The sequence below is a fragment of the Oncorhynchus nerka genome, linkage group LG15 (genome assembly GCF_034236695.1).
Source record: "Oncorhynchus nerka isolate Pitt River linkage group LG15, Oner_Uvic_2.0, whole genome shotgun sequence".
Taxonomy (NCBI): Eukaryota; Metazoa; Chordata; class Actinopteri; order Salmoniformes; family Salmonidae; genus Oncorhynchus; species Oncorhynchus nerka.
The window spans coordinates 39,828,847-39,850,960 of record NC_088410.1 but is presented as its reverse complement, the minus strand read 5'-3'; the positions used below and the strand labels follow the sequence as shown (position 1 = coordinate 39,850,960).

Sequence of the window (22,114 nt, the reverse complement as noted above, 5' to 3'; positions counted from 1 at the left end):
GAGGCATAGCATGGCATGCGAGACATGACCACCAGAAGCCAAATGACGCAATGCCCACATAATGTAAACCCCCACGGCTCACCACCCCACTCCCCGTCTCGCACTGAGCGAAACCTCTCTGACGCACTTCAGCCCCACACTCTGTCTTCAAATGGCATCTGACGTTATCTTCCGCATGTACCCGTTTACTCCCTCGACTTGCGTCAGCCCTCGGTGCTGTGTTAGCTTTGTCCCGACTCGTCTTTTGTTTTTGTTTGCGTGTGTCGGTGGTTCCCTCCATTTCGAGCCCAGCTTGCACCTGCCAGCAGGGAAAGCGCTAATGGTTGGATAACAGTTGAAATAATGGCGAGTGGATTGTGGGGGCTGTCATGTGTCGTGCGTAGCCTGTCACTGACTGCCGGCTGCAGCGTGGAGATCACTCTACGGAATCCGAGGGCGAGCGCGGGGGAGATCGAAGCAGCGTAATTTATATTTAAAAAATGTCAAGTCATTTAGCTGAAGCTCTTATCCACAGTTACTTACAGGAGCATTTAGGGTTAAGTGCCTTGCTCAAGGGCACATCAGATTTTTCACCTAGTCGGCTAGGGGATTGGATCCAGCGACCTCTGTTACTGGCCCAATGCTTTTAAACGCTAGGCTACCTGCCGCCCTATCCTGATGAGCTAAGCAGAAAATGTTAAACAATAGCAGTGGGCCTTTTTTTCAAGTTTCTGCTGCCCTCGTTCCCAACGTTCCGACCTCGACATTCCAACACTTTCGAGGATGTATTGTTCTGTTGTGCAAAACAAAAAAATCAAGACCTTGGTTATCACAAGGTCTGGCCTTCACGGCATGGCTTCACAACATGGTCTCCACACAGACAGACAACCACACGCACACACGCAACTTTGATCACCACAGCCTATCCCAGTTAGACTCAAAGTCTGACCCAGAGCGCCGGTGACCTATTTCGTGACCTCAGACCCCCCTTTCCTCTCTTTGATTTCCTTTCTTTTGCGTGCGGGCCTCTCTTAAATAAAAAGACAAGGGGGTTTCCACCATCTGGAAATGACCCTGGCGGAGAGGCGTGAACGGGAGACGTGCAGAACATCCTGGTGGTTAACAGCCTCCCGCTCCCCTCATCTCACCCCACCTCTCCGTCCTCCTCCACAGATGGAAAAGAGATCAGAAGGTCTTCCAGTTCACAAATAAGCACATACAGAGAGAGCCCGGTAATCTGGGGAAAACAGCAGTGTAAGCAGTGTCATGTCATGGTATCATACAGTCCTGTGGGGTGGTGGCGGGGGGTTACATTCTGGCCATTGTTGACTGTCTAAGAACCTATCAGAATTATGTTATCAGTGTAGCATAGTCATGATTATTGTAGAACATAATTGAAGAGGTCTTGCTATGGGAACTTGACAGGTATATTGTTTGGAAAGCAGTTCCAATTCAGAGTGTTGTCATTTTGCCTACTTTGGAATTGAATGATTTGTCACGTCAATGTCTTCTGTTTCTGTGATTAGATATGACATTTATGGTAACACTTTATTTGGTTAGTCCCAAATAAATGGTTTGTACATGATTTGTAGATGTTCAATAACTGTCAACAACATTTCAGCTAACTACCACTAACCCTAGCCCTAATCTTAACCTTAGCAAGTAGTTGCTTATCAACAGATAGTTGTCCCCCATGATTAAATGAGTCCCCGTACGTTCGTTCGTCACACGCGATTTCTCAGACACCACTGGACTGATTTTGACGAAAACTTAGGTGAATTATGTGTTTTGCCATAGAGATCTGGCATTTACAAAATTACACATTCCGCCCTTTAGAATTTTGTGTAAAACACTTCAACGCCACACCTATGGCACAGAATTACCTATCTGCACAAAACTTGATATGTGGGATCTATAGACGGAAGTCTCAACATATCTCTTGATCTGTTTGACTCCGAGTGATTACATCTGGCACACACTCAGGGATATGATAGCTAACCCATGCAATGTCTCAGACACCACTGGCCCGATTTTGATTCAACTTGGGCGAATGATGCATCTTGTGTTAGAGATCTGTCATTTATAAAATTACACTGATTGATCCAAGGGAGGTGCTGCATCGTTCGTGGGGGACGACATGTTTACTTTTGCCTCGTTTGTTGAAAGTCTGTACTTTCAAGTTTCCAGTTGTATCGTCACATGCACAAAGACAGTGAAATGCCTTTTTTGCAAGCTCTTTCCTAACAATGAATGAATCAATATCAGAGCACAGTGCCATCTCTTTTGGTCTGTAGATATGGGACTATCCAAATAAAGTCTGACGAAATACACTACTTTGTGACTACTCAATTGTAGCCTATGTCCTTGGAAGTACTCTACTCATCTCCAATGATCAAGCAAAATGCGTGTGTGTGTGTCCCTCTCCTCCACTTTGGCCCAGTCCTGTGGCAATACCCGAGCACCGAAAATATGTATCCATTTATAAAAAAATAAAGATGTATCTGTGCATAAAAAAATGTACAAATCCACCCACGGTTTGTTACGTAACAACTTGTGCCTGTGACCCAGAGACCGACATAATAAAGGGGAAAATGCTCGTAAGCCAACAGTTCTGACCTATTGTTTTCTAACACTTGAAGTAAAGGCCTGACTGATGACACAGCAAAAACAACTTGGCTACTCCAATTAGCCTCTTTCCTTTCAAATCAGCGCAGCAAGTGTGTCAGTCGCGCCTCTGCCTCGTCTTTCACTCATCAGCAATTATGAATAACAAGCTCGCCTTTTTGTTTGTGAATCTCTCTTTTTTTGTTGTTAGCATGCTTTGAACAGGAATAATTGAGTATATACTTTGTATACGCATGCATTTCAATAGCAGTATTATCCATTATGAATCAACAAGACGTCTTAAATGACATGACAATTTCATAATAGGAAATGTGCTGTTCTATTATATGCTTTACCAGAGTAGCCTAATCATGGAGGCAAGTATTCTGAAATGACATAGAATAGCGTGTTAAAAAGGGGTCACTTTAAACAATTGGCTTTGCGTTAATCATTTGTTGTGAAATGCATTGTAATGATTGTCACATTTAAAAATGTATTTGGAAAGCAACAGCCAAGCAACTGAATTGCATCTGTAATGATATCCTCAACCGGTGTAATTTATTGCTAACTTGCATGGACATCTTAGAAATAGGTGTTTGAAAGTATGTCTACTGTTGGGAAGCATTTTTATTTTCTGTGACAACTTTTACGACACTGTCAAAATGGCCACCCAAAATATTTCCTCCTGACATGTCCTTCTCATGTTCTTTTTCAGGCTATGGTGGCCTGTTACCCAGGAAACGGGACTGGGTATGTACGCCACGTGGATAACCCTAACGGCGATGGGAGATGTGTAACGTGTATTTACTATCTCAATAAAGACTGGGAGGCTAAGGTATGTCAAAATAATGAACTCAAAGCAAACTTTATGTCCAATATTTAGTTTATACTAACCCAAAATTCGGCACATTACTTATTTTTCTGGTTGTAAACTGGTTCTCTGTTTGAGGACATTTCACTGGGTAAAGAAGTATTTTTCATGACGAGATCTAGATGGCATGGGAAAGACTATATATTCTGGTCAAATTGTAACCAGTAAAAACAATTCTGGTTCCTTAAAAAAAAACAGTAGATCTATACAAGGCCTATTCATCAAAGATGCCATAATGACGTCATTGCAACCAGTTTTCTCTGCTGGGAACAACACTGTGGCTTTGAATATTGACTCTGTTAATTCCATGCCAGTCACCCTTTAGAGTTCAGTTTCTGGATGTAATCCCAAAGTTCACCAAGCAGACCACTACACGAGTTTATGCGGAGGAGAGAAGCGTTGATCGATAAAGGGGAAAGGAGGGTGTCTAAACAGGTACTGACACGCTATGGATTAATCCCATACATACTGTACACTGACTCCATTGCCTGGCTACCCAAACTCCTTGCTCCAGAAACCAATGGGTTGGGACAGAGCCAGAACACATGTTGGTAAAGCGTTGTTTTGAAAATGTATCATTGGCTTTGAAACTCTGATTGGTTTGAGATGATCCAGTCTGATGACTTTGTTTTGTAAAGCGCCCCTCATTTTGACGCCACCACAGACGACTTCAACGATGGCAGTCTGACTGAAGTATGTAGCAAACCATAGAGCAGCGGAAGAATTCAGTTTGAGCCGGTCAGGTAACTGACTCCATGCCATATGTATGGTGTCCATATTAGGACAGTCTCTGATAGACAAATCAGAAGGATACCAACGCCTTGTGAATCTGAAGCTGTTATAATATGACAACCATACATGCTACGATGTGACAAGTGATGACAAAAGCAATTTCTGACATGGCTGACTATGGAGTCCTGTTGGGACGGAAAACATGTAATGGACATAATTTACAGCTAATGTGGGCACTCACTGCTATTACATTTTCATCTCAATTGCACAAATAATACACAAAATCCCCCACACACACACGTCATTTATGCACCAAAGGGGGTGGCAGTAATTCTAGAACAAACCCCGGGGCTACCACTAGAACATTGTGATTGCAGGTGGAAACTATGCTGGAATGGGGATGACAGGCAGGCAGGTCCTCTAGCTCTCCCACTCTGAAGTTGTGGGCCTTGATTCTAATACGATAGCTCCCTCCCTGCTCCTTCCCCCTTATCTTTGCCTTGACCCTCCTCTCAGATCTGAAAGAATGAACGTGAATAGGGAGATAATGAGTTTGGAATCCACTAGTGGGGTCATATAGTAGGGCTGCAGCCTAGGTCCTTGTAAGACTCGACAGAAGAGAAGCTGTCAGTCTCACTGCCCTACAGGCCTGGTATAAGAGTAGCAGCTAATTATTAAATTAGGACCACTTAGAGATTTTACCTGGGTCATGTTCAGTAAGGAGAAAACAGTGAAACAAGAGGAACTACCTAAACTGTTCCAATAAAGACACAGATTTTAATTTACTGTTGTGTAATAATGGTGTGCCCTACTGAGCACAACCCTAAACTTGCAAATGCCTCAACATCAGACATCCCAAACATTTTGTTGTAGCCCTGAACCAGCACACCTGATTCACCTACTCAAGGGCTTGAGGATTAGTTGAATCAGGTGTGCTAGCTCTGGAATATCACATATATGGAATGGTTGGAGGTTTCCGTGGAATAGTTTGAGGAATGCTGGAGAAGTTGATGCATCATCAGTGTTTGCCACTTCCAGTCATCCAGTACCCCCGGACAAGCACACCTGATTCAACTTGTCAACTAATCATCAAGCCCTCAATTAGTTGAATCAGGTGTGTTTGTCTGGGGCTACAACAAAAATGTGTGCTGTTGGGGGTACTCGAGGACCAGGGGTTGGGAAATATTCTAATCAATAATGCCTGAGAACCTGGGAATTATTGTCTGACAGTTCCCAACAAGGGTTGTTCTGAGACCCTAGGCGAAGCCAAGGGCCGGGATACAGCCCATGGAGGGAGTTGTCACATGATAATTCCCGGGTATGAGGGAGTTATTGCTTTTTAAAACGTTTGCCAACATATTTACACAAATATTTTTCCTAAAAAATATTATTTTAACAAGTCAATTTGTTTTTGCATTCTGAAATTGCTACCCAAGTGGGCTGGTCGTTAGTTCTTTTCTCATGTTTTGACCCAGTCGTTAAATTAAAATAATTATATTAATTCGACATTGCTATGCTAAACAAATCATTGGCATGTAGCTAGCTAGCAGAGATTCAATAATGATGAGAGACAAGAACCTCAATTTTTATTTATTTATGTTTATTTCACCTTTATTTAACCAGGTAGGCTAGTTGAGAACAAGTTCTTACAACTGCGACCGTGCCAAGATAAAGCAAAGCAGTGCGACACAAACAACAACACAGAGTTACACATGGAATAAACAAACATACAGTCAATAATACAATCAAGAAAGTCTATATACAGTGTGTGCAAATGAGGTAGGTTAAGGGGTGTGAGGCAATAAATAGGCCATTGTGGCAAAATTATTACAGTATGGCAAATTAAACACTGGGGTGATAGATGTGCAGAAGATGAGTGTGCAAGTAGCGGTACTGGGGTGTAAAGGAGAAAAATAAATAAAATAATGACAATATGGTGATGAGGTAGTTGGATGGGCTATGTACAGGTGCAGTGATCTGTGAGCTGCTCTGACAGCTGGTGCTTAAAGCCAGTGAGGGAGATATGAGTCTCCAGCTTCAGAGATTTTTGCAGTTCGTTCCGGTCATTGGCTAATTTTGTCTGTCATAGTTGAAGTGTACCTATGATGAAAATTACAGACCTCTCATCTTTTTAAGTGGGAGAACTTGCACAATTGGTGGCTGACTAAATACTTTTTTGCCCCACTGTAATAGGATGTTAGATTACACCAAGACTTGGTCTGTGCCATCTACAGCAGTGTTAATCTTGGTCCTTGGGACCCAAAGTGGTGCACATTTTAGTTTTTGCCCTAGCACTACACAAATCCACTAATCAAAGGTTTGAGGATGAGTTGATTAGTGGAATGACGTGTATAGTGCTACAGCAAAGCAAAAAAAATGTTCAGCCCTTTAGGTCCCCACAACCAGGATTAGGAAACACTGATCTACACTATGGGTTTATTAACAGATTGATGAACAGATCAAGTTTCTAAAAGGAGGCCTGGGTAAGCCCAGATGTGGCGTCAGTTATGGATAAATATACTTTATAAGACAAATTGGGACTGCAGGATGAATTAGAAAGTATGTGTGTTTGGTGCCATTTACAACATGCAGATACTCAGGGTGTTTCCACACTTGGTCCCTTTCAGACAATTTTCACTTTTTTTTTGGTTCAGTGTGAACACTCCAAAGGAACTCAGACCCCTCAAAAGAGCCCCCCCCATATGGAAAGATGTTTTAACATAAATACATTACATTTTTATATCAATAATTGTCTTCCTTTATATCAATAATTACATTTTTTATATCCCCAAAAACGATTTATTAATATAAAAATATATTTTTTATAAATAAAAAAAATCTATATTTTTAGTATTGATATGATTTTAAAAAAATATATATATATATAATTTTTGATATTGATAAATAATTTTTGTATATCTATACTTCTATGATAATGACCTTCATGGGGGCAGGATTATATTTGCATGCTGCATATCTTCCCTACTCCCAACAGGAAGACACAGCAACATGGCCGCACGTGTATATCACCAAGTTAGGAGCGTTGCAGCAAAGATGCGCAGGGCGCCGTGACCCTGTTGCTACAGTAATATAGACATTATGTAGGCCTAAGCACAGCTCTTCTGACACTGTTGAGCAGCAGTGGATAGTATTTTCGGGGAGGAAAAAAACATTTGCAGGGGGAATCGAACTCACAAACACCGGTTTCTCCATTGAATCCTATTGGGAGTTATTGAATTTATATAGTATTTCAATTAATACATGTTAAAACAGCTTGCCATAGCCCACCATGTGATCTCGAGAGGTTGCTTGAATTCCAGTTCCCTTTTTTAGGGCAATTTAAACTCCAGAGGTTCGCTTGTCATTCTTCCCACACCACACTAGGCTACTGCAACACGGTTTCCCCTGACATAACCCCTCACATTGGTGCCACAAAACAAAAGAGAGATGATGTGCAGGTTCGCAAAAAAAAAAGTGCTGTTTTTTACATTTTTATATGGATTAGCTTTTTGTCAAGGATGCACGGAAATTCCAAAATATGTGTGGACATTTTAGTTAAGGTTAGTTGTTTGCAATATGTTATCTATAGGCTAAGGGAGCTTCATAAGCTGTTTATTCAACACCATATTTGGTGAGAATCACAACAGGGTACAAAATCAATTCTAGCTCTTAAGGGAGCAGTAGCCTACATTGGGTGTACATTTTCAATTACAGCATTATTTAATCTGCAGTTATTCTTCTGCTATTTATTTTGTTGCTAATAATATTTACATTGCCTTCAGAAAGTATTCAGAAAGTATTTTGTCACTGGCCAACACACAATACCCCATTATGTCAAAGTGGAATGGTTTTGTCCAAATTTTCGCAAATGGATAAAAAATGTAAAGCTGAAATGTGAGTCAATAAGTTTTCAACCCCCGTGTTTAACATGATTTTTGAATGAATACCTAATCTCTATATCCCACACATACAATTATCTGTAACGTCTCTTCAGTAGAATTTCAAACACAGATTCAACCACAAAGACCAAGGATTTCGAATGCCTTGCGACGAAGGGCACCGATAGGTTAGATGGGTAAAAATATCCCTTTGAGCATGGTGAAGTTATTAATTACACTTTGAATGGTGTATCAATGAGGCCAATGGTGACTTTAAAACAGTTACAGAGTTAAATGGCTGTGATAGAAGAAAACTGAGGATGGATCAACAACATTGTAGTTACTCCACAATACTAACCTAATTGACAGAGTGAAAAGAAGACAAGCTGTACAGAATACAACTTTTATGTATTTATACATCCTGTTTGCAACAAACCTTTTGTCCTGAATCCAAAATGTTGCACAATCCAGGTGTGGAAAGCTCTTCGAGACTTACCCAGAAAGACTCACAGCTGTAATATTGTGTGTATGTCGTTGACACAAAATTACAATTAAATCAGTTTTAATCCCACTTTGTAACACAACAAAATGTGGAAAATGTCAAGGGGTGTGAATACTTTCCGAAGGCACATGTTAATAGGATATTTTAACTAAATGCAATCTATTAGCTTCCAAAATATAAGTAGGTATGTCTAGCTGTCCGGTAACTGATGGAATGGCTTGTCTTGCTCTTTGTAAAAATCCTGAGTGCATTGAGTGAACGTTAGAAACATTTCTTGGTTCCTTTCTAAACATATCAATTTGAATGCAAAGAGGACTCGGATCACAGAATAGATGAAGTGAACTGGCAAAATAGTTGAGTCCTCGTTTTAAAGGCAGGGGCAGTGTGAATACAAAGAGAACTGAGGTAATTACCTTCTCTTTTTTTTACCCAAGAGTTCACTTTAAAGAGAACTGTGAAAACACCCTCAAAGAGCTCGGTTCGGTGTTGATTCTAGTAGAAACCATGTTGTTGGCCGATTGTTACCTCGTACATATATAAAAATAAGTTAAACAGTATTTCCACATTTTTTCAGGTAACTTTATAAGCTCATAGTGGGTAACAAAATTGGAGGCATAGCTGTGATTTACTATGAAGGAAACAGCCAAGAGCACACAAGTTGTCGTACCAAGAGAGTACAGGGCACTTATTTACAAATACCTACACAATGAAATGGCCAATCTCTGAATAGAGAGAGTATTAGCACATAAAGTAAACTAAAAGTGATTAAGGTACTGTTGAACTGATTTTCAATCATGTAAGCACGAGGTATCATTTGCCCTTTTAAGTGTATCCACATGGCATTATGGAGTGATATTACAGCTGACAGAAATAGAATCTGAATAGAATCATTTTGAATAATTTCAAAATGATTGAGATCAGATAAAATTTCTGTTGCCATTAAAATCCCTCCAAATAGCAATACCTTCCCTTTTAGTTATTTTCTACTTAAGATGTAGGGTTAAGACCAATTTACTACTCTGTCATATCCACTAGTTCCTCATCATTCCCCAGTCCCCCTTAGGAGGCGAACGGTTAACTTGATCCCCCCAGAGAAGCTTGGGGAAACGTGCATGTTTGAAGGTCAACAGACCCCGCTCTCATGTCTTCTTCACACACTGCACACACACACACACACATCGGACCCCACGCAGTCACAGGCAAACACACACACACACCCCTCACACATACCTGTCACACACCGGCCCCCAAGCAAACCTGCATTCATAAGTTATGTAAATCACGCCGTGCAGATTCCTCATAGCTATGTTTAGCACCAGATTAACCCACAGGAAAAAGCCATTCTCCTTTTAAAATTTTCCCACCCTTAACATTTCTATCCTGCGTGTTTCAAGGGGTGTGTGTGTGTAGGGATGCGTGTGCACCTATGTGTGTTTGCATGCATTTATTTGTATGTGTTGGCATGTGTGATATATGGCCAATATACCACAGATAAGGGCTGTTCTTAAGCACAACGCAACACAGAGTGCCTGGACACAGCCCATAGCCATGTTTTTTATTTAAATAGGCAAGTCAATTAAGAACAAAATGTTATTTACAATGACGGCTACCGGGGAACAGTGGGTTAACTGTCTTGTTCGGGGGCAGAACGACAGATTTTTACCTTGTCAGCTTAGGGATTCGATCCAGCAACCTTTTGGTTACTGGGCCAACGCTCTAACCACTGTCGCCCCATATATCACAAACCCCCGAGGTGCCTTATTGCTATTATAAGCTGGTTACCAATGTAATTAGAGCAGTAAAAATAAATGTTTTGTCATACCTGTGGTATACGGTCGATATACCACGGCTGTCAGCCAATCAGCATTCAGGGCTTGAACCACCCAGTTTATAATGTGTATTTTGGCCTGTGTGTCATTGTGTTTGTTGCCTTGATATTGCTAATTTTCCTCTTAACTCACACTGACCCAACTCCCAGAAAACGCTACACGTGGTAACAGCTTTATCCGTGGATGTGATTGCTCCTCTGTTTGTTTTCCAGGTCATGTGTGTACACCGAACCACAACTTATCTGCATAGAGTAAATAGCAACAGACACATCAAAAAGAGATACGTACCTTTTTCAGGACCCTGTCTCTCAAAGGGTTTAAACACTTTTTCCCATGCTTGTTCAATGAACCTTAAACAATTAATGAACATGCACCTGTGGAACGGTTGTTATTAAGACACTTAACAGCTTACAGACAGTAGGTCAATTAAGGTCACAGTTATGAAAACTTAGGACACTAAAGAGGCCTTTCTACTGACTCTGAAAAACATTTTTAAAAAGATGCCCAGGGTCACGCATAATCTGTGTGAATGTGCCTTAGGCATGCTGCAAGGAGGCATGAGGACTGCAGATGTGGACAGGGCAATAAATTACAATGTCCGTACTGTGAGGCGCTTAAGACAGTGCTACAGGGAGACAGGACAGACAGCTGATCGTCCTCGCAGTGGCAGAACACGTGTAACAACACCTGCACAGGATTGGTACATCCGAACATCACACCTGCTGGACAGGTACAGGATGGCAACAATAACTGCCCGAGTTACACCAGGAACGCACAATCCCTCCATCAGTGCTCAGACTTTCTGCAATAGGCTGAGAGGGGCTGGACTGAGGGCTTGTAAGGCCTGTTGTAAGGCAGGTCCTCACCAGACATCACCGGCAATAACATTGCCTATGGACACAAACCCACCGTCGCTGGACCAGACAGGACTGTCAAAAAGTGCTCTTCACCAGTTGTCTCACCAGGGGTGATGGTCTGATTTGCGTTTATCGTCGAAGGAATGAGCGTTACACCGAGGCATGTACTCTGGAGCGGGATCGACTTGGAGGTGGAGTGTCCGTCATGGTCTGGGGTGGTGGGTCACAGCATCATCGGACTGAGCTTGTTGTCATTGCAGGCAATCTCAACGCTGTGCATTACAGGGAAGACATCCTCCTCCCTCATGTGGTACCCTTCCTGCAGGCTCATCCTGACATGACCCTCCAGCATGACAATGCCACCTGCCATACTGCTCGTTCTGTGTGTGATTTCTTGCAAGACAGGAATGTCAGTGTTCTGCCACGGCAAGCACAGGGCCCGGATCTCAATCCCATTGAGCACGTCTGGGACCTGTTGGATCGGAGGGTGAGGGCTAGGGCCATTCCCCCCAGAAATGTCCGGGAGCTTGCAGGTGCCTTGGTGGAAGAGTGGGGTAACATCTCACATTAAGAACTGGCAAATCTGGTGCAGTCCATGAGGAGGAGATGCACTGCAGTACTTAATGCAGCTGGTGGCCACACCAGGTACTGAGTGTAACTTTGGATTTTGCCCCCCCCTCCCCTTTGTTCAGGGACACATTATTCCATTTCTGTTAGTCACCTTGTCTGTGGAACTTGTTCAGTTTATGTCTCAGTTGTTGAATCTTGTTATGTTCATACAAATAATTACACATGTTAAGTTTGCTGAAAATCAAAGCAGTTGACGGTGAGAGTTTACTTCCTCATTCCTCCCCGCTATTTGCCTAACAAGCGGTTGATTTAGCCACAACTGAAGGTGAATCTGATACAAATGGTTTGAACTAGAGGTCGACCGATTATGATTTTTCAACGCCGATACCGATTATTGGAGGACCATAAACGCCGATACCGATTAATCGGTCGATTTTATTTATTTATTTATTTGTAATAATGACAATTACAACAATACTAAATGAACACTTATTTTAACTTAATATAATACACCGCAATAAAATTAATTTAGCCTCAGGTAAATAATGAAACATGTTCAATTTGGTTTAAATAATGCAAAAACAAAGTGTTGGAGAAGAAAGTAAAAGTGCAATATGTTCCATGTAAAATATGTGCCATGTAAGAAAGCTAACGTTTCAGTTCCTTGCTCAGAACATGAAAACATATGAAAGCTGGTGGTTCCTTTTAACATCAGTCTTCAATATTCCCAGGTAAGAAGTTTTAGGTTGTAGTTATTATAGGAATTATAGGACTATTTCCCTCTATACCATTTGTATTTCATTAACCTTTGACTATTGGATGTTCTTATAGGAACTTTAGTATCGCCAGTGTAACAGTATAGCTTCCGTCCCTCTCCTCGCTCCTCCCTGGGCTCGAACCAGCAAAACAACGACAATTAGCGTGCGCTAACTAGCCAGCCATTTCACTTTGGTTACACCAGCCTCATCTCGGGAATTGATAGGCTTGAAGTCATAAACAGCGCAATGCTTGACGCACAACGAAGAGCTGATGGCAAAATGCACGATAGTGCTGTTTGAATGAATGTTTACTTCTGCCTACCACCGCTCAGTCAGATACTTGTATGCTCAGTCAGATTATATGCAACGCAGGACACGCTAGATAATATCTAGTAATATCATCAACCATGTGTAGTTAACTAGTGATTATGATTGATTGTTTTTTTATAAGATACGTTTAATGCTAACTACCTTGGCTTACTGCATTCGCATAACAGCCTCCTTGTGGAGTGCAACGAGAAAGAGGCAGGTCGTTATTGCTTTGGACTAGTTAATGTTGCAAGATTGGATCTCCGGTGGGTGAAACTCTGTCATTCTGCCCCTGAACAAGGCAGTTAACCCACTGTTCCTAGGCCGTCATTGAAAATAAGAATGTGTTCTTAACTGACTTGCCTAGTAAAATAAAGATTAAATAAAGGTGACAAAAAAAAAAAGTCAAATCGGCGCCCAAAAATACAGATTTCGATTGTTATGAAAACTTGAAATCAGCCCTAATTAATCGGCCATTCCGATTAATCGGTCGACCTCTAGTTTGAACCAAAATGCAACCCTGTTTCGCTCCCGAACCTCATATCACTTTTTTTTCTGCACAGTCAGGGTCACGTCATACACTACATGGACAGAAGTATGTGGACACCCCTTCAAATTAGTGGATTTCAGCTACACCTGTTGCTGACAGGTGTATAAAATTGAGCACACAGCCATGCATCTCTATCAGTGACTTTCAACCTGGCACCGTCATAGGATGCCACCTTTCCAACAAGTCAGTTTGTAAAATTTCTGCCCTGCTAGAGCTGCCCTGGTCAACTGTAAGTGCTGTTATTGTGAAGTTGAAACGTCTAGGAGCAACAGGCTCAGCCACGAAGTGGTAGGCCTCACACAAGCTCACAGGACTTGACAGCCAAGTGCTGGAGCGTGTAGCGCGTAAAAAACGCAACACTCACTACAGAGTTCCAAACTGCCTCTGGAAGAAATGTCAGCACGACCTGTTTGCCGGGAGCTTAACGAAATGGGTTTCCATGGTCGAGCAGCCGCACACAAGCTTAAGATCACCATGCGCAATGCAGGAGAACGCTACAGTATCTGTATGCTACGGCAGACGATTCTGTGCTTCCAACTTTGTGGCAACAGTTTTGGGAATGTCCTTTGACTGGTCTGCAAATATATATATATATATTTAATTACAAAGGTTATTGTTCGATGATATTTGCAATTGCTAATGAAACTTGGTGCTTGGTTTCCCTGCGGAATATTGTCATATTAACAATGTACCTTGCTGCAGCATGGCATTTAGAAAAAAGTAATGTTTCAATGCCCAGAACGGTAGGTGTTCTTTAAGGTGTTTTTAAAGGTTCTTATTCCATATGATTTTTCTTTCTATTCGCACCTTTTGCTGTTTTATGAGGGGATATGTTCTTTGACAAATTGAAATAGGGGAATACCATTTTTATAATTTCTGAATTAATTCATTATTGGATAAGTTTGGATAATTTATTGATGTCACACATGACTTGTTTTGACTCGCAGGAACACGGAGGAATCCTGAGGATTTTCCCAGAGGCCAAGGCACAGTTCGCCGACATCGAACCTAAGTTCGACCGCCTGCTCTTCTTCTGGTCGGACCGGCGGAACCCCCATGAGGTGCAGCCGGCATACCACACCAGGTAGGGTGATCTCTTAACTTGACCTTTTGACCGCAGAGAAAATGTCATACTCCTGACCTTCGACCCAGGGTTGTCTGCTTGTCTTCATCACAATCCCACACCTCCTGTTTTGTGTTGCTTATTGTAATGTTATTTAAGTAAAGCATCCGTCAGGCCATTTTGAGAACTTGGTTGAAGTGTGAATTGTGACATAGTTTACATTAGGTTAATGCCTTGATCTATGAACAGACATCATTGTAAAGTGTTACCACATTAAGCAACACCACCAACACTATCCAGCTTTAATATATTTGAAAATGCTCAATAATGTTAGAATAGTTGGACCATAACAAATGGTTGGGTAGTGTTAGTGTTAGTATGTATATCTATTATGTGAATAATTGTATGTTCGTTGACCTCTCTGTTTCCGTTGTCTCACTCGCTGTCCAGGTATGCCATAACAGTGTGGTATTTTGATGCCGATGAACGAGCTCGGGCCAAGGAGAAATACCTAACAAGTAAGATGGAGTCCTGGGCACGTATTCATAAAAAAATCTCAAAGTAGGAGTGCTGAACGAGGATCAGTTTTGCCTTTTGGATCGTAATAAATAAGATCAAATTATCCTAGATCAGCAATGTGAGACTAAGACTCTTTATGACTACAGGACCATAGTGATCATCATACGAAGTAAGAATTTTTAGGAAGTAATTGAAAATAAGAATTTTGTTCATAACTGGTTGAATAAAAATGAATAAAATAAGAATTTGTTCTTAACTGGTTTAATAAAATATAACTCTCCACTCTCCCTCCTTCTCTATTCTGTCCTATAGGTGCAGGAGAAAAGGGAGTAAAGGTAGAATTGAACAAGCCGTCGAATCTGAGCTAATATGAGAGAAGCGGTTGGTCCTGAGGCGCCACTGCCATCACCTGCTGCTGCTGTGGACAGAATCGGAAAGAGGGATGGATGGATGGAAGGAAGGTGGGATGAAGAGGAGAGAGAAGAAAGAAACCAACTCGGACTAGTCCGCTTTCTTTACACTTAATATCCAAAGTTGACACACACAACACACACACACACAGACAGACCCTGAATGTGATGTCATTGCACTGCAAGGACTCATCATTATTTCCCAAGTTTCTGTTTTTGCTTTTTGCTTAGATTTTTTGCCATTATTATGTGTAGAATGCCAGTGTAAAAATTAGCTTTGGAGGAAAAAAAATATGTATGGACTGAGCCGAATGCAAAGAAGTTATATTCTTGTGAATTTTGGGGTGATGTAAGAAGGGTACCCATATGTGCTTATCTGTCAGACGGGTTGTCATGGTCTCCATCGGCTGGATCTCTCACTGTTAAAATAGAAAAAAAAGGTACAGAAGACTGTGTATGATGTCCCTCGACAGGAAGTTGTCACACACTGTCCGGCTATTGCCTGATGCACACGATAAGGCCGACTCAAACCGTACTGTGCTGATTTGGATACTTTCTTTTCACATGATCCCTTGCAGCACGGTTATAGTAAATGAGGATGATGCGTAACCAAGCCAGAACAGTACAGTATGGTTTGGCTTAGTACAGTGAAAAGGCTATTAATAGCTTAAGCTGCACTTACTCGAAGACGATAGAAGTTTTCACGTTTGTGCAAACGAGCTGTGGTGATTTTCACATTGCAGGCGTATGTTGATTGCGGTGCCGTTCTGTGTCCTGGCATCCATTGCTTGGTAACTGGGTCCTGTTCATTAGGCACCAAACAGAAGAAAATGGACTGAAACTGACATGCTCGTTCTCCGTTGCAAAGCATTTTAAAACGTTTCCTTGCGTGCCCTTATGAACACGGCCCTGTGTACGTTACAGGAGCATCCTAACCTGCGATCAGAGATCTGTCTGTTGTTGCAGACGTAATATCACCGTTGTCTTAAAAACCAAAAACTGACACCTACCTATTAGCCTTGCAGCGACCTTGCAGCTCTGAAGTTTAGTTTTGAATAAAAAGGCTGATTTTGTAAGTGCAGTTTGAGTCTGCTGCTGTATCGTCTCGTCATTACAGCATGTGTGGGGTGTGTGTGTGTGTATCTGCACGTATGCATTTGTGCGATTCTTTCTCTGACCACTGAGCCGAGATTGAAAGTGAGTGAGAGAGACTGTAATAATACAGTCATGACTATTCTCTCCAGCTATACACCATCGCCATCATGTGGTCACAAAACCATAAATGATTCATTCCTGTTAAGGCACATCTGACCGATGAGTTTATCAACAGGAGAATTGGCAGACCTAACTGAATGCGGCCGGTATCCAAGCGGTTAAGAGCGTTGGTGCAAGTATCCGAAACGTTGGTTTGAATTTTTCCCTTGCTGCCCTTGAACAAGACAATAACCCCCAACAACAATGGCGCCGTTGACTTCGATTAAGGCAGCCCCCCCGCACCTCTCTGATTTCAGATGGGTTGTGTTGAACACATTCAGTTGTGCAACTGATTAGGTTTTCCATTTCTCCATCCACCCTTAAACATACCACATAACCTTTGCATGTGATTTTGTTTAAACTGTATCTATTTGCCATTGATCTATTCATTTGTCAATAAATCAGTCGACAAGTAAATAAGACAACATTTAGAGAATAAATGGTTTCTTGAGATAAACATGTATGTCTTGTTTGCATCAAGTTTAAAATATAAATTGCGGTAAATAATTCAACTTTTTAATTGGTTTCATTATAAAGGGCAAGCTCAATCAAGCACAGCTGAAATATTAGACCTTTTTTCACCCATGTCTGAATATATCTCTTCATTGCAGTCTCCTCGGGAACTTCTCTTCCCAGACCATGTCTCACATCACACCCGCAGGAAAGCCAAGGATATTTTTCTAGCCCCTACTCTTTTGGTTTTTACAAGTGTATGAAGGAATAAGATGGGTGCAAGGAATATGGAGGAAACTCCCCAAATAAACAAGAAATGACAAAGCTGTTAGCGGTTGAGTGAGTAACAGAGTCTGGCTTGTTCTGCTCTAACCAGGAGTATGGTCCCTACTATCAGGCGCAGGGCAGGGGCCCACCTATTGCATTCAGAAAAAACACCAAAATCATTCATGATTTTGAGTTTACATCAAGGGCAACCAAGAAGACAAAGATCAGATGAACGGTACAGGCCAGGATGAGAAATGTTCCGCCAATGACCGTCACCCTGTCTTTGGACAAATTCCACTTGAGGTATTCAGTGCACTTGGCCCTGAAAATGGACCCCGACACCCCCAGAGTTCCAAGGATGCTGGAGATGGCGGTGATGGCCAAAGCTACTACCCTACTGTAATGGGGAAACAGAATAATTGCCTGTAAGGACAAAGCAAAGGTCACTAGGGAGATCATCCACCCTGCCACTCCCAGGGTGTTGACCACAAACTCCATCCAACTCCTGCTTCAGTGGGGCTTTAGGAGATATTGGAGGGATAGACAGTTCTGTACAGCATGGTCCCCCTGGTCAGATGAGGCCCCCCACCTGATGTAAAGCCCTCAGCTCACTCCTCTGGGCAATCAATGAGTTGTGGGAGTTTCAGATAATGTTTCTGGCTATCCAGGAGAAAGGGATGAGGAAGAGATTTCCAGTTGGAATCACTATGGCCTTGGACTTTTGACTCTTGATGTGGTTGGTTCTTTTGACCCTGATGAGCAGCAGAACCCCAGAAATGATGGTCAGGGCTCTGGAGGCCTGCAGGTCCTGAGGTAAGGCCAGCATGGAGTCGTAGACCTTACACTACATCTGGCCTGTGTTCTTGGTCACACATCTCATCCACAGGCCCTCCTGTTGTCTCTATCCAAGTGGGGAGTGTGCAGACCACAATGGTCATTACAAATCCTATGTCTCCCTGGGCGATGCCTAAAATGTCCATGCCCATCAACATGCTCTCTTCTATACTTGCCCTTTCTGGAGGAACGGTGATACAGACAACGTCATTCCAGAACAGCAAATAGGTCAAAACTTCAGAAGATTTCCTAAAAGATGTACAAACCAAGTTCTAGCATGGCATATTCTTCCACTTTGAGTTTCACAGACATTCGTTGCTGAAGTTTTCTGTGCGATTAGAGTGCAGAGCCCAGAATCCCTGTCTGCTTTACTGTGGTGTCAAAAATTAGGCTGTCATGGAAACAAACTATTAATAAAGACGTGGTTATACATTTTCATTGTATTTATTGAGATTTTTATTTATATGAGGAAGTAATTTGTCATTATGATACAAACAATTATAAGTGGAAAGGCACAGCTATATCCTTTTAGGTTCTTTATTCCAAAGACTGCTTGACGTGGCCTCCACGCAGGGAGCCATAACTTACTTCCATCTGCTGTAGCACACATACAAACCAATGGTGCATATAAACACTAGATGACTGATGGGTGGCGCTGTTTTGAAATCACTGCGTCACCATTTTAGTACCTCTCCACCAGTGTAAAAAAGGAAATATTATTTTTTGTCAAGCATATTATATTACAGACACCTTAATGCATACTTTTAAATTCAAATCAAATTTATTTATATAGCCCTTCGTACATCAGCTGATATCTCAAAGTGCTGTACAGAAACCCAGCCTAAAACCCCAAACAGCAAGCAATGCAGGTGTAGAAGCACAGTGGCTAGGAAAAACTCCCTAGAAAGGCCAAAACCTAGGAAGAAACCTAGAGAGGAACCAGGCTATGAGGGGTGGCCAGTCCTCTTCTGGCTGTGCCGGGTGGAGATTATAACAGAACATGGCCAAGATGTTAAAATGTTCATAAATGACCAGCATGGTCGAATAATAATAAGGCAGAACAGTTGAAACTGGAGCAGCAGCACGGCCAGGTGGACTGGGGACAGCAAGGAGTCATCATGTCAGATGGTCCTAGGGCTCAGGTCCTCCGAGAGAGAGAAAGAAAGAGAGAATTAGAGAGCATATGTGGGGTGGCCAGTCCTTGTATTATATGAACAAACAAAACAACAAAAAATGTTTCCTTAAAATACAATTCTTAGAGTATGAATGTTACCGTTCACTCGACAACAAATAAATACTTAAATATATGTAATTTTGCCTTGAAACATTCAATTGAAATAATGTAGCATTCCATTCATTCCTATGGAATCAAATGCATGCTTTTCAACCGTTCGCTGCCTGCACCCGCACGCCCGACTAGCATCACCACCCTGGATGGTTCCGACCTAGAATATGTGGACATCTATAAGTACCTAGGTGTCTGGCTAGACTGTAAACTCTCCTTCCAGAGTCATATCAAATATCTCCAATCCAAAATCAAATCTAGAGTCGGCTTTCTATTTCGCAACAAAGCCTCCTTCACTTACGCTGCCAAACTTACCCTAGTAAAACTGACTATCCTACCGATCCTCGACTTCGGCGATGTCATCTACAAAATGGCTTCCAATACTCTACTCAGCAAACTGGATGCAGTTTATCACAGTGCCATCCGCTTTGTTACTAAAGCACCTTATACCACCCACCACTGCGACCTGTATGCTCTAGTCGGCTGGCCCTCGCTACATATTCATCGCCAGACCCACTGGCTCCAGGTCATCTACAAGTCTATGCTAGGTAAAGCTCCGCCTTATCTCAGTTCACTGGTCACGATGGCAACACCCACCCGTAGCACACGCTCCAGCAGGTGTATCTCACTGATCCTCCCTAAAGCCAACACCTCATTTGGCCACCTTTCCTTCCAGTTCTCTGCTGCCTGTGACTGGAACAAATTGCAAAAATTGTTGAAGTTGGAGACTTTTATCTCCCTCACCAACTTCAAACATCTGCTATCTGAGCAGCTAACCGATCGCTGCAGCTGTACATAGTCCATCGGTAAATAGCCCACCCAATTTACCTACCTCATCCCCATACGTTTATTTATTTACTTTTCTGCTCTTTTGCACACCAGTATCTCTACCTGCACATGACCATCTGATCATTTATCACTCCAGTGTTAATCTGCTAAAAGTGTAATTATTCTCCTACCTCCTCATGCCTTTTGCACACAATGTATATAGACTCCTTTTTTTCATTTTTTTCTACTGTGTTATTGACTTGTTTATTGTTTACTCCATGTGTAACTCTGTGTTGCTGTCTGTTCACACTGCTATGCTTTATCTTGGCCAGGTCGCAGTTGTAAATGAGAACTTGTTCTCAACTAGCCTACCTGGTTAAATAAAGGTGAAATAAAAATATATTTTAAAAAATTGAGGATTGCTCCTTCCCGAGAAGTACCAATATGGTGGACAGTGGCTTCAAAGTCTATCAATGGCCAATACATATCATTAGCAATCTAGTGTTTTAATACATCTTTGATACAAACCCCTACAGCAGGGTTCCCCACTGTAAAAACACCAGGAAATCAGCTCCAAGTGATTTTAATTTTGGAAATCTGTTCCGAACTAATCCCACGTATAATATAGACACATGATCGTATACAAATGTAAGCATGGTTTGAAATGATCTGTTTGTGATTCTTGTGGTAAAATTGCAGTCTACAAATGATTTGTAATTATGTTCAAAGGGAGGAAATATTCCCGGTAACTTTCACAATTTTGTGTCTGAAAATTCCCGGAGCTTTGGAAAATTACAGGGAATTTTGCAACCCTAGTAGTAAGTACTACTGAAACACGTAATCATTCAACAATTCATAATAGTATTTTGGGCCATCTCCAGGATTTCAGTCTTACCTTGTGGCACAGCATAGCAGCATGTGGAGATCATCAGAAGCCATGTCTGCAGTTACATTTTGTAGTTTCAGTTGGAGTAAATACCAATGTTATGGACAGATCCTTGGGGCGGCAGGGTAGCCTAGTGGTTATAGCGTTGGACTAGTAACCGAAAGGTTGCAAGTTCGAATCCCCGACCTGACAAGGTACAAATCTGTCGTTCTGAACAGGCAGTTAACCCACTGTTCCTAGGCTGTTATTGAAAATAAGAATTTGTTCTTAACTGACTTGCCTAGTAAAATAAAGGTAAAATAAATAAAAAATCCTCAAAGAATATTCCTATTTATAGTTTAGAAATGGACTGAAAATGGGAGGGACTACCTGTGTGCTCTTATGAATGCCAGCCAGACAATTGTATTTTTATTTTGTCTTTATTTAAACTAGGCAAGTCTGTTAAGAAAAAGTTCTTATTTTCAATGACGGCCTAGGAACAATGGCTTGTACAGGGGCAGAACAACAGATTTGTACCTTGTCAGCTCGGGGATTCGATCTGCCGCCCCATACATTCTCCACTTCCTTGAAAACACACCATAACTCAGCAGTCTAACACTCAACAAGGAACAAACACACACAAAACATATTGGGAACCAGAGGGTTAAATAGGGAAAAATAATATTGATGTAATGGGAACCAGGTGTGTACAATCAAGACAAAACAACATAGAAAAAGAAATGTAGATCGGTGGCAGCTAGAAAGCCGGTGACGACGACCGCCGAACGCCACCCGAACAAGGAGAGGCACCAACTTCAGCGGAAGTTGTGACATGAAATGAGTTTTAAAATGGCAAAATGTTCTCTCTGCCCCATGGCAAAATTAGGAGAATTGTATGAAATATGTTTTAAAACTGCAAAAAAAAATAATATTTTTAATAAAACTTAAAATCTCGCT

General features: G+C 41.7%; 1 protein-coding gene across 1 annotated transcript in view; it reads left to right on the top strand.

Annotated features, from left to right (window-relative positions):
• The window catches only part of LOC115142643 (egl nine homolog 1-like), a 36,512-nt gene extending 17,837 nt beyond the window's left edge, over positions 1-18,675 (top strand). The window contains exons 2-5 of the mRNA XM_029682250.2: positions 3,299-3,418; positions 14,387-14,523; positions 14,953-15,020; positions 15,334-18,675. Of these exons, the coding sequence (XP_029538110.1) occupies positions 3,299-3,418; positions 14,387-14,523; positions 14,953-15,020; positions 15,334-15,389 (381 nt within the window). The 3' untranslated portion in view covers positions 15,390-18,675. The remainder of the gene's footprint in view (positions 1-3,298; positions 3,419-14,386; positions 14,524-14,952; positions 15,021-15,333) is intronic.
• The last annotated feature ends 3,439 nt before the right edge of the window (positions 18,676-22,114 follow it).